This window comes from Stegastes partitus, unplaced genomic scaffold (genome assembly GCF_000690725.1).
Source record: "Stegastes partitus isolate 25-593 unplaced genomic scaffold, Stegastes_partitus-1.0.2 Scaffold1221, whole genome shotgun sequence".
Classification (NCBI taxonomy): Eukaryota; Metazoa; Chordata; class Actinopteri; family Pomacentridae; genus Stegastes; species Stegastes partitus.
Window position 1 is genome coordinate 35,850 of NW_007578952.1, and position 13,465 is coordinate 49,314.

The window sequence follows — 13,465 nt, forward strand, 5'->3', positions numbered from 1 at the left end:
CCACCCTGCCCACACCCACCCGTCCCCCCCCCCTCCCCCCCTCCCTGCCCTCGCAGGACCACAACCACCCCCCCCAACATACCTAAGTATTAGCAGAGGCTTGTTAACCTCGCCGGCTCTGCAGAACTCGAAGGGGAATGTAGTACCAAACAAAGGAAAAAAAGCATCAGCAACAAAAGTTTTTGATTATGTTAAATAGCACCCAAAGAATCTGGGACGGTGATGAAAAACAACAACGATGACATACGGACACAACAGCAGCGCACAGCTCACCATGTTAGCACAGTGACTGGTTGATTTTTTTTATTTTTATTTTTTCCCGTACCTTCTGATGAAAAAAACTTTAGGAGGGACACGACTTGCCCCCCTCCTTCAACCCCGACCCACCCTCCAGCATACACCCCACCCCTCTACCCTTCTTTCAGCGGTGTATCATCCAGTTGTGTGTCTGTGAGGCCCACGTCTCGTCTGACTGCTGACAAGTGTGGCCCGCTGTGGGACAAGGAAGCATTTGGCAGATAAGATGTTTTTAAAGATGACAAGGAGAGGACCTAATCCAATCTTGCGAGTCCCCCAAAAGGCCCCCCGAGACCCGACGATCGTCCCCCCCACAGGCCCGATTAGAGACGTCGGGGCCTCGCCGAACACAGCATCATTTGCCAAACTGATTGTTTATTACGATTTTTCATTGTTGTTTCTAAAGTATGTTCTTCTTGCTCCTTTTGCTGTTCTTATCATGACATGGTGTAAACAATTATTATTAATAGGATTATTTTAAATGTCTCTTTTTTCCTTTCTCCAATATGAAGGATGTATGAACATTGAAATTCATTAGGCTTTGAGAGCTTGTGAGGGAGCGTTTCTTGGCAGTAGCTGCAGAAACTCAGATGTCTGCAGGCTATGTGGCTAAAGCGATCTGACTGGCAATGCATTCGGAGCCGGAAAAAGTCCCATTGTTCGAACGGGAATGGAAGAAAACCTGGGTGTTTCGACATTGTTTATAGTTAAATGTGTAGCACACACAAAAAAGTGCTCTCGAATTTCTGCTTATGAGCTCTAAAACATATCTCGGGTCTCTGATCGGATTCTCTCGCAGGAGCACAAAACGTTTGTTTTTAGCACAACTTTGAGAACGTTTGTAAATTTGAAATTCAGGTCAAAATTGCACAAGCTCTAAGTGTATTGCAGTTTTGAGATAGAATGTTACGGAGTTGAGGACCAACGGGGGAGAGCTGACGTTTACCAGTATGTCTCGTGATCAGCAAGAGATGTACTTTAAATGCTTAATGTTTCTTTGCACTTAAACATTTCCTACGGAGCCCTGTTTCCCTTCAACACGCTTGTTTGAACTCAGTGATCAGTGCCAAGTCGAGCTGTTTATCTTCTCATGTTTTAGCAGACTGTGACGTTAAAATATTCAAAACAGGAGAAAAAAAAGAAGAAAAAAAAACTTCCAGCAGAACAAAACACTCTAGGTACCAAAGTAGACGAGGTGCCTATTTTGTTGATTGTACAAATATAAAGAGGTTCTTTTTGCAGTTTATAGCTAAAGAGGACACAATGCATTATTCACAACTGTATGAAGGGGTACCAACATTTGATCCTCGAGGCCTCCAGTCTTTGACAGTTTCGTTGAGAGTTAGCTCACAGTACCTTCAGACCGAGTTTCAATATTGTCACTTCTAAGCCAAGATTATTTCAGCGGTTCTTTACATGTATGTATGGCAGAACCCAAAGTGAACTGTACTCCCAGCATCAGCATGTTATTCACAAAGAGGCGAGTGGGCGGCATTTACTCTATCCTGCTCTCATTCTTTTGGTCTTATTCTCAACATTTCTGGATCAAAGACAGAAACAAGAAAGGCCAAGTTTTCATGCTTTATATTTGTGTGTAACTTACAGATGCTGTTTCTTCCATTCCAAAAGACTGAGAGAGAGAGAGAGAGAGAGAGAGAGAGAGAGGGGAAAAAAAAAAAACAGAGAAGCCCATTCTGATGTTTGTGTGTAACTTACAGATGCTGTTTCTTCCATTCCAAAAGACTGAGAGAGAGAGAGAGAGAGAGAGAGAGAGAGGGGAAAAAAAAAAAACAGAGAAGCCCATTCTGATGTTTGTGGGTGCTGGCAGTTGTTTGAGTTAAACTGGGCTGGTTTTTAGCCGTCCATTAAAAATGGGCGGTAGCTGTTCTGACCATGTTGTCCTAATAGAGTATCTGCTCCATCTGATTACACAAGGAAAAGCCAGTGGATGGAGATGGGCTTGGTGTCCAGCGCAGTCTTCCCCGGGGGTCTTTCTCACAATCAAGCCCGTCTTTGTTCTGACCTGCCAGTGGCCTGCGCCTTTGCATCCAGTCGCCTCAAAGGGAATGGTCAACCAGGCCTTTCATGTGCCGAGGCATGTTGGGCTTTTCACAGCGCTCCTCACCCCCCTCCGCCTCCCTGAAGGCTCCCAGCTCAGTGGTGCCAGTAGAAACTCGGGTTGCACCCCCTGCTGCTGTGTCATCCCCCCCCCACCCATGCCCCATTTTCAAAATGCCCTCCTACGCCGTAGCTCGCTGGACCACACCACAACAAACCAAACAAACTGATGAGTCAAAATACTCCGAACGCACTGCACTGCGCGGCCAGGCGACTTCACTCCGCCGCTGATCCCCTTCGATCTTTGATCCTCTTGATATTAGGGAGGTGGAAACTCATCTGGGTTCTTTCGTGGGGAAAATGATCAGCGTTGCCATAAAGCCACACCTACAAGCATTACTTTTTTTAAGGGAGGAAGGAGAGAATTTTTCTCACCGACGTGGCATCTTGACATCATAGAATGCGCTTCTGACAATTTTTAAGAGCTATGGGGTCATGCATTTGTGGAAAAAAAAGATTAGAAATGACCATTCCAACTTGCAAGTAAAGTAAGAATCCACACGTATGGGTTTCTCTGACTGCAATAACATGAGACGCCACTTTTGATTGGACACATAAATGGCAGGTTAACTCCAGAGCTAGACAAACTCGACAGGACTGGAAACTTCCCAGACATGTTCCCACGTGTCACCCTTTCTGATGAAGTACTGGTCAGTGTTCAGCCAGTCCACATGGCATTCACTCCACTTCTGAGGCGGGTCAGTTGTACAGTTATTGTATATTGATTTATCAGGACTCTGGGTTTTATGGGACCCTCATGTTTTTAAGAGACCTTTTAGTCCTCTTCACAAAAAGAATGAAAAAGAATTCAAAGCATTACATTGTGTACATATGGATTAAAACATTTCAAAGGGTATAATAAGGTGCAAATGTATATTATTTAAAGTGTTTAAAACAATTAGACTGTGGTATTAAAGGGCATGTGTTCATTTACAGTGTCTCCATTTGACTTTTCTTGCATATTTGCGATAATAAAAGGATGTACTGTATATCTGACGTGTGTCTCGTTGCTCTTATGTCGGTCCGTAGCCCTTCAAAAAAAAAAGAAGATTGGTCACATGAAGCATCTAAATATGTTCATGCATTCAGCAAGTTGAACTCTGTGTCCTCTAATTGAACTGATGAAACCTGATAAATCTCATCAGCCTACTTTACCCGAGCTTCTATGTGTGTGTGTGTGTGTGTGTGCGTTCATTTTCTTAAAGTGGGGGGGAGGTCGTCTTCAGGGCTGAATCCAGATCAGCAGTCTACAGCTCCAGAGGGACTGAAGGCATAGGCCGAGATCCTGAAAAAAACCAATATGCTCCCAAACCCCAATATTTTGCACTGAGTTAAACGGTTTGGTCTTTTCAAAAATGCTTCTGCTTAATTAGCAGCAGAAACCTAGGGGGACTTTTCATAGTTGAGCAGCAGCGCTTGACTCAGTTTGTTCTTAGCATGTGCAATGTTAGAAATGGAAATGAAGCAGGCTGAATTAGCGGTTGACTTTGGTTTAAAAAAAAAGAAAAATGTCTTGCAAAAACATAACATAGTTTTCCCTTTAAAGAGTAAAGGATGAACAGGAGGGAACACGTTGCTTAGTTAATAAGTCATTTTAGGCTAGAATTTACATTTTCTTATCCTTGCTAAGACTCTTAACAGCATGCAGTCCTATCCACAGACTAATAGGAGTGTTGGAGTAAAACAAAAGAAGAAGTGGACAAAGTCAGCGTCTGTTTAGTTTAGTAAACAGCTTATTTATTCCTTTACAAAATAGGTACAAATACATAAGTATTGTTTTTTCACACAAACAGGAAATCTTCAAGATATGTACAAGAGTTTTACCAAAAATAACGTGGTTCTAATAAACACATAGTTTTGTAAACAATATTTACAAATCATCCTTACATTGAAATGTTATTTCCCCGTCTGTTTACATCAGGAATATCGTCCTAATATTTTGGCTAAAAAGCTGCTGTAGTAGTAGTTGTAGTAGTAGTAGAAATGTCCTCCTGTGAAACCACCAGAAACCATAGAAATCATTAATAAAATCATTTGAACCACAATAGGTATTGTTGTGCTTGTTTTTAAAACATGGTATTTTTGGAGATAAAATTTATGAAAATGTGTTAAGCATAAAAGCCAATCTCAAAAAAAAGAAAAGAAAAAAAAAACAAAACGAAAAAGAAATATATTAATTGTTAAAAATAATTGTCCTTTGACAGAAATTGGCAATACCATTTACTACTTAAAAGAGTAATTTCTTTGCTATAATACAGTGACAGCTTTTAGTTGTCAGATAAAATAGATATTAAAAAAAGTGCTGTCAAAATGTACAATGCACAACAATTGTTTCAAATGTCACCCATATTTAAATAAATTTCAATATGACAAGAAAAGCTGCATAGAGGCCAAGATATTTAGTTAAATAGAAAAAAAACAAACAAAAATAAACCAGAATGGACAATTTTACATAATACAATAAGGATTGTTTTAAAAAAATAAAAAATGACAAGGCGAAAATGCAAGACGACATGGAAAAAGCAGGTGTTTTGTCCCGTAAGCTCTCTTCAGTCGGCAATACAAAGAGAGACAAAACAAAATGGGATCAGTTTTAGGCTGGAATCATTGAACCGCTTCCTTCCACAGTTAAACATGACTTTACAGCTGTGATGTTTCATTTTGAATCAGAATACAAACAAGCAGAAGTGCCGCGCACTAAAACGCTTCATGGATTACCTTTGTCATTCAGTCCTTATCAAAGTGTGGGTGGTGATGGTGGTGGTGTTGTTGCTCCAGGGCTCCCCTTGAGAACACTTGAAATGTTTTATTTTTTTTTTCCTTCTAACTTCAGTAATGTGCAGATGGTACAATGAGAGTAAGAGATAAAGGAATGTCTGTTTTCATTCTCCCCAGACACCAACCCACCTAGAACATCACCAAAACTTACCTTCTAAAACTGGCATCATACTGGAGGACACGAGTTACGACTAGTTATAAAAAACATTGTTCACATTATTGTGTGGTTTCGAAAAACGAAAATAAAAAATACTGACTCACTTAACAAGGGTGACCTATTGGAAACTGGTGTCACATAGTGCGGACCGTGGTTCTGTTAAATGACCTTTGCAGAAGGTTTGGGAGGAGTCTGCCTCATAACAATACTCTACAGAATAAACTGTCTAAATTTGACTCTTTCAAAGCACATGGTTGTACAAAACATCAGGTTTCATAATATCGACACATGGATTATTCCTTTTCTTACAAAGCTTACATGTGATAAAAATATACATGCTGTAAAATAATTCAAAAAGAACTATTTACACGTACAATAAGGACATTTTGAACACGATGCTGTTATTTGGAATCTGAATATTTCAAACTTGTCATGTTGGTCTAGAAATCTGTAAAGATTGCTAAAGTTCAGCTGGACTACATTCATTGAACTGTGTTCAACAAATAGCTCGTGGAGAATATTGTAGGCTGTATCAAGGTGTGGACATAATTCTCTTAGCCAAAGTAATCCCGATTTTTTTGAGAGGTTCACTGAAGCTTCTGCCAATAAATAGCTACCCAGGATACACGGAGCGAGTTCTGGGTCAAGTGCTGTGACATAAACACATCGTTCCTCGAACAAATCCAACTTCAACAAAAGAATATGATATGGCCTTTAAACTGAATGATCTAACTACACACCGTGAAGCTAAATGGAGAAGACACGGAACAACAGTTTTATTTTTGTTTTGTTTTTTTTTCTCTCTCTCTCTCTCTCTCTCTCTATCTCGCTTGTTATTAAAAGCTACATCAAACATCACTACAGTACATATGGAGACACAGAGCTGAAACATTAGACCTGATCTGAAGGCACGTGGCTGGGAAAGAGGAGGAGGAGGTTGAGGTGGGCGCTGAGCGGAGCAGAGGCTACTTGAGCAGGGCACGGTAAAGGAGGAGGGAGTGGGCGGTTTCTCTCTCCTGCTCCATGTAGAAAATTAAGTCCCTGAGGTTGACGCGAGTGATGCGTTGCCGCGTGTACTGGCGTGATGAGGTGGACGGGGCGGAGGAGCTGGCCGGGGAGCCCGCCGTGTTGCCGGAAACCTGGAGAAAAAAAAAAGGAAGGTCGAAGGGTGAGATGGAGAGACTCGAAGAAGACTTGTTGACTCTTGTAACATCTATTATCAAACCTCTCATGGTTTCCTAAACGCATTAAGAAAATGTGAGAGTCTTTTAGAAAGGAGTTCGAACATGTAAAATGTAGAATGAATATTTAAGAATGTGTATTATTCGTGGGTCAACAATCACACTTCAGTAACTTTGCCGCAACAGCGATGTTAACTACTTTGCAGAGAAGGTCCGACTCATTAAGGTGCATCCTTCCATTAAAGCTGGTGACACTGGATTGGATCTACTTATAAGAGGTTTGTCCACTTCAACCAACATACAGCCATTGTTCAGCTGTTAGAAATGAAGAGTTCATTTGCAAAAACAGAAAACTCCATCTTCACCAACCTTCAGAAAACCCACTTTTCCATCATCTACCTGAGACAACATCAATCAAACTTAAGTAATCTCTATTTCTGTCATTTCTACTGAGTCAAATCCACTCAACTTCAGTTTGATCGACACTATCTCAAGCAAACAACAAAAAAATAAGTTTTCTGAAAATCTACAAAAATGTCTGTTTTGAAAATGAACACTTCAACTAAAGCTGTGCCTCAAGTTTCCAGAAGAACATTTCTACTAAGTAGTAAAAACATGGTGAAAATGCCAGAAGTCAAATGCATCAAGGAATCTCTGTATGTGTGTACATGTGAAGTCATTTGGATGTCCAGTTCTCCTGGTCTGGCAAAAAAAAAAAAAGCTGTTCTCTGCTACACTTTCACAATCAGGCGTGCAGGCAATTATGGGCCCCCGAGGGCTGGTAAACTGGACTCCATAACAATGTCTCACAATGTGGCAACTGGAGGGACTACAATGCTTTCCCCCTTAAAAACCCAATGGACGATTTGCCTCGGTAGGAATCCTTCCTAAAGGGGCCCCTTCTAGCTACCTGCTATGTGGGCCTGTTCATAATAGAAAGAATAAAGCCAAATTATTATGTCTTCATTGACGATGTGGTTCTCGAAGTTTGCAAGTTCCAAATGGGCACTAATCAAAGACGGGCTTTCTAAGCATCAAATAATGGCCAGACTTGTTTTTTCTAGGGCGGCAACACATGGCAGGATGATAGAAACTGGATCAACTGCATCCAGAGTACAATCTGGCAGATCAAATATTACCACAGCATCAGAAAATTAACATCTTAATCCTTGTTCGCGGAGAAATAGAAAAGTAGGTTACCAAAACAAATGCAGAATTTGTTGAATTAAGAACACAAGATTCCAATCAGCAAACGTAGCGTCTCTAAATGACTTGTTGGACGACGGGGACACAAGGCCAAACGCTTGGGGTGAACCAAGACATAGCAGGAGGCGGGGGGGAAAAAAAGTCCTATTTCTTGTTGAATCCAGTTTTTGGGGTTCTGGCAGTGACAGAAGGATGGATGTAAGGAGACCAATAGAGTGAGAGATACAGCAGAGAATCAACAATACAACAAAACATGGTGCTGGGAATAATCAAGTCTGGAGGTATTTTGTCTATTTTGAAGTTGAACACTTGCAGTGAATTGATTCCACCCTGATAAAGGGGAAGTTCCACTTGCTTCACTTTCATTCTTCAGAGACATGCTCCACCCTCTGGTTTGCATCTTTGTGGGATTGACACTGCAGCAGGAAAATGAGCCCAAACACAGCTTAAAGCTATAAGGAATGACTTGAAGACCAAAGAAGGGGCAAATCCATCACCAATAATTCTAAAAATCCATCTAAATTCATCGCAGAAGTCCGTATTGTCTTCTAACATGTAGCAACAATTCAACCTAGTTTGTTTTCAGATCCATCAAAAGTCCTCCATTTGGACAGAAGGCAGATGAACCACAGCTGCTTTTCCATGCTTTTTGGAACTTAATAACCCACAACCTGAACCGTATGAGAACTCGAGGCAAAGGTGGTCAGTTCTGCTTTGGTTTTCCAAACAGTGGAACAGTGGTTTACAAAACTGGGAATGATCAGAGAAACGTTACTGAAAAGGTGGCACACTTCAAATGTAGTTATTAAAAAGGCAACAGAAGGATAGATGCTGTCATTTTAATACCATTGTCCAAAATGCTCTCTTTATTCTTCTGAAATGTTAGAAAGGTGTTGATTCACCATTTCAGTCCAGACCGAAATATCTCAGCAGCTACTTGATAGGCTGCAGTACATTTCTGTGCGCCTCAGGATGGATCCAGATGACGCTGGTTATCCTTTGACTCCTGTTGTGCAACCACCAGATTGACATTTATGGTTTTTAGTTAAATATCTATATTTAAGTTATCTATTGGTTGTACATGTGGTACAGACATTCATGGTCCCCAGAGTATAAAATGTAATTACGATGGCGAGCCTGTAACTCTTAATGTCGCATCACCATCGATACTTTGGTTTATGAAAAACTAAATCCCATCATCAGCCTAAAATAAGCTTTAGCAAGGTAGTAATCCTCCTGTTAGCATGTTAAAATACTTAACTAAGATGGTAAACATGGGTGGTATGTTCGGTATATATGGTACATGGATGGTAAACATTATACCTTCTTCGCATCTGGATGTTAGTAGCTCCATTGTGTGCATGTTAGCCTGTTGATTTCAGGCCCAGCACTGCTTTGAGCTAACAGCTAAGTGCAGCCTCAGAGAGCAGCCAGCACGCCTGAGGACTCATATTCTCGTTTCTGTCCAATTCCAAAGTTCTTCCAGACATGGATATGACGAAACTGAGTTTCCATACTTTTCCAGAGCTGTGCAGGAATCTCACTGCTAACGAGAGACAGAAGGGAATATTTCAGCTTTGAGCTTTCAGCTGGCAAATGTGGTTGATTAAATCAACAGTGGCCATCAATACTGCTAAAGTGACCTCGCAGTGTCTAATTCAAACTCCAACCCCCACTGTCCTGAGGCCCTCGCTGAAAAACCCAAGTGCTCTAAGTTCACTTTATTCGTGATGCTGTGTTTATATGTATTTTTGTCTACAAGCTTTAATATGAACAGAAAAGTAAAATAATTGTGCTCTTTATCAGAAACATTAAATATTTGGGTTTTAATGATGCTGTTCTTTAACATGTGTCTTTTTCTGGAAACGTGTCCTCACGTCTTCTTTAGGGAAGAGAAAGATCTTTGTCTCTGTGTCGCAGTCGAAGGGATAGTTTCCATGGTGAAACAAAACAGGGTTTAAAAGCAAGCGATACTATGTTTCCCATTCACTAAATGAAGTAATCTTTACTGAATGGCAAACACATTGACAGTATCAATAGTAAGGAATGTTGTGGCCTCTAAGCAAGTCTACACCTCCAATTAAGAAAAATAATCCCTCTTGCAGAGCATGAATGAGATCAAAAAGACGCACTAATAACGTCCAGATCTTCAGGTGCAGACGAGCTCTGTGAAGAAGAAAAAAAAAAAACTAGAGAAACACGAGGCTGAGAAAAACACTGGCGACATGTTCCCAACAGCCAGGGAAACCATCATTTTAATTTAAGTGTGTTTTATGACTCTTTACATCGCCCGGAATATGAACAGATTTTCCCTCTAAATAAACAACACTGCTGACATAGATCTGAGCTGACGTCCCACTCTGAAATGGAGCCCTTGTTGTTTGTATTTGATCCAGGAAAAATGAGAACGATAAAAAAAAAAAAAGAGGGAGTGTATACAGAGGCTGATACAAATCAAGAGATGCATTTACATTTGAAAATGAGAAACACTGGGAAACAAATCCAGCAAGTGCCCACTTGAACCCAGGCAGAGAGAAATAAGACAGACGTTTCAGTCAGGAACACCCTCTCACAATTACATTGATTGCACCACTCTGTAAATACACAGTACAGACAGGGCCTTAATTGCAAACATATGATGGGTATGAATTTACAAGAACTAAACCAAAGTCCCTCCAGCTCCCGCCCCTTCATATGCTTGTGTTTGTGTACACTGTATGACGATGCCTTGTCTCAGATTTCCCCTCAGTACACTCCCTGACCCCTGGACGCTGGATGATGAGTGAGGCTAGCCAGACCACTGTTCCTGCCAGCTTACCTCAACCACATCTATCGTCTTCGGGTCGCTGGCTGAGGGGCAAGAGGGTCTAGCCAGCTCCTCGGCGCCCTGGGGCATATCAAACCCTCACTTGAGGGAGCAACCCTGGCCTAATCAGGTCAATCATAGCTGACCACATGTGAAAGATGGGCCTGCCTACTGCCATGCCAATTACTGCCACTCACAAGTACGGCCGGCGACAGGGCCACAGATTTTACCAATCAAAGCCATCCATCCACCTGGACGGATGGGCAGTAGTAGCCACAGGCGGGCAGTCGGTGCTGGGGTTGGTGCCGTGGCAGCAGTGGCTGATGGTACGGAGGAGAGAGACAGCGAGTATAGCCAGACATCGCTGTCCAGGTAGCTGCTCCCAGAATACCTCATTCCCTTCAGGGACAAGGGCAGCCTTATGTGATCGAAATACAGGCAGAAAGGTCAGTGCTCGTCCAGGAATTCACTCAGCGCACCTCTTCCCTCTGTCTTTACATGCCCTCCACATAAAAAAAAAAAAAAAAAGCCAACAACCCAAACACCAGTATGTTGTTGTCAGTATCTATGGAGACCGATCCCCCCCCCCCCTCGCCAGTACACGCAGGAAATCATGTTGTGGAGGAGGAAGAGGGGATGGGCGGGGTAAACAACCGACGCTAAACAAAGCAGATGGCTGAGTGTCAGTTAAAAAGGAAAGTGAGACATCAACGACCACGCTGTCCTTGTCGCCAGCAATTACACAGTAATTGTGTTTGAAATTCAATAAAAAAAAACAAAATGGCAGGCTTTGTAAGGTCATGGTGGATGAAAAGAAAATGTGAGGAGAGGAGAAAAAGCAGGAGAGCAGAGTCACAAAGAGAGAGAGGGGCAGAGCAAAAAGGAAAGTCTCAAAATCAGCTTGGCCAAGAAAGATCCATGAGGCAAAAAACAGCATCTGTCATTTTATCTGTGATGGCTGCTCCGAGGCATTATGTCATATGACATATCCATCGTACAGAACGCGCAGGGATACTTCGATACATCTCTTCAGACATTTGACTTGTTTGGAGCTGGGGACAGAGAAAAACAGAGAGCGAGTGCAGAGGATAGAACCTGAGGAGAGGAGAGGAGAGGTTTTAAACTCGTCTAATCAGGCCTCTTTCCTGGCTCTGGTCTTCAGCGACATTCTGTTGACACACATGACAACGTGCCAATGGGCCAGACGCATTATTTTACACCATTTCACTCGCTGCGGTTTCCGGTGCGCGCATGCACACAAAATGAGAAACAGCGAGCGTGCTTTGTGTAGCTGACGATTAATACAATACAGTATGTGGAAAATAACAGGACAGATTGAAAGAGAGGCTGAAGGAAGCATCAAAATGCACGATTCATTTCACACGTTCTTGTGCTGCGATGCAATAATCAGGCAAATAAAGTGAAATGTCATTAGAGTTAGATTTATAAATAATACAGCTATGTGTCAACAGTATTGTACTCGGGATATAAAGCAACTGAAAAAAAAGATCACTGACAAATGATGGAAGTTTGAAAAATTTTCAGTGAAATCAGCTCCAACAAATGTATTTTTATTTAGAGAGACTGGCAGTATTTAGTATTTTAACCACAGAAGCGGACTGATTCGCCCTGCATCCATATTTACATCCCTTCCTATTGGTCAAATTGTTGTGGAAGTGTTTATTGCACTGAGGTGTAGCACACAACAATGCCAGTTGCTTGTCAGTGCAACAAAGGTTTTGGGGGGGAAAAAAAATTGAATTTACATCAAATTCAATCATAGTTAGAATTTGCATAAAGCTCTGTGTCCATCTCAACACCAATTAGTCTCATTTGAATCACTAATGAACCATCATTGCATAGATAGGGAACACATATCACAAAAAAGAGCAGAACCAGTTTCCTAATGATGCTTGTCTCACACTATGAACACAGATCAAACTTCTTTACTCATTTCTTCACCCATTCTCACACTCCTGTTTCCTGATCGAAGTCCTAAATGTTTTGCTAAAAAAAAGTATTAATTTAAATGTTAACCCTAAAAACCAGAAAAGACAAAAACTGTAAATATGGTTCATATCAAAAATCTTTTTTGTTTTCTTTTACCTTTATTTAAATTTGTAAGAAAAAAAAATCCACTATTTTACAGATATTAGCTGTTACTCGAAATAAACATAATGTATATTATGGATTGAAAATGGTACATTTTTTGAATGCTATTTTATATATTTTTCCGGCTAGTTAAATTACAGATAACGTCCAGTAGAATCACTGAAATAAAAGTACTAATTTACATGTTTTTCCTTGGCACTGTGTGAGTGTAAAATTACATTTTTACTGGATTAAAATCTGCAAAAACAATCATTACTCTACAGATAATTGCCTGTATTTAGACCATTTTGTTTTTTAGATTTTTTGAACCTTGAGATATTCCACCATTTTTTAAAACGCATTTTCTGGCACCTTTGCAACAATATTCTTTTTTTTTTTTTCTGGGATTTTTTGTTTTTACAGTGCACCCTTTCCACTAATAGAGGGTGTTTCTCTGTGTGACAAGGCATTGTTGAGTAATGTGGTTTTGAAAGTACACCAAATGTCTGCATTGTGTCCAACACTGGGCCGACATTACATCATACCATGTTTATAACTGAGCAAGCTGTAGAATGCAATGTGTGCAGATTTAATTGGAGTGACTGGGCGGATATGTTTGGACTTTCATTCACTGTCTATGATAATTAATGTGCATAAAAATTCAAAACGTTTTCATAGAAAAGTAAAGTCAGCAGGTCACACTTTGATGTCCGTGTACCACCGATGACCACCAACTTTCACCTCATTCTTGAGGGAACCAAAATGAATTCCAAATTTGCTAAATTTACTTTAGATTAATAATGTATGTCTTCACCCTCTCTGTCGTTCTTT

The 13,465-nt window shown here is 40.9% G+C and overlaps 1 protein-coding gene across 1 annotated transcript in view; it reads right to left on the reverse strand.

Annotated features, from left to right (window-relative positions):
- Positions 1-4,130: 4,130 nt before the first annotated feature.
- Positions 4,131-13,465, reverse strand: part of LOC103368907 (transcription initiation factor TFIID subunit 4) — a 99,860-nt gene continuing 90,525 nt past the window's right edge. The window contains exon 14 of the mRNA XM_008297440.1: positions 4,131-6,489. Within this exon, the coding sequence (XP_008295662.1) occupies positions 6,316-6,489 (174 nt within the window). The 3' untranslated portion in view covers positions 4,131-6,315. The remainder of the gene's footprint in view (positions 6,490-13,465) is intronic.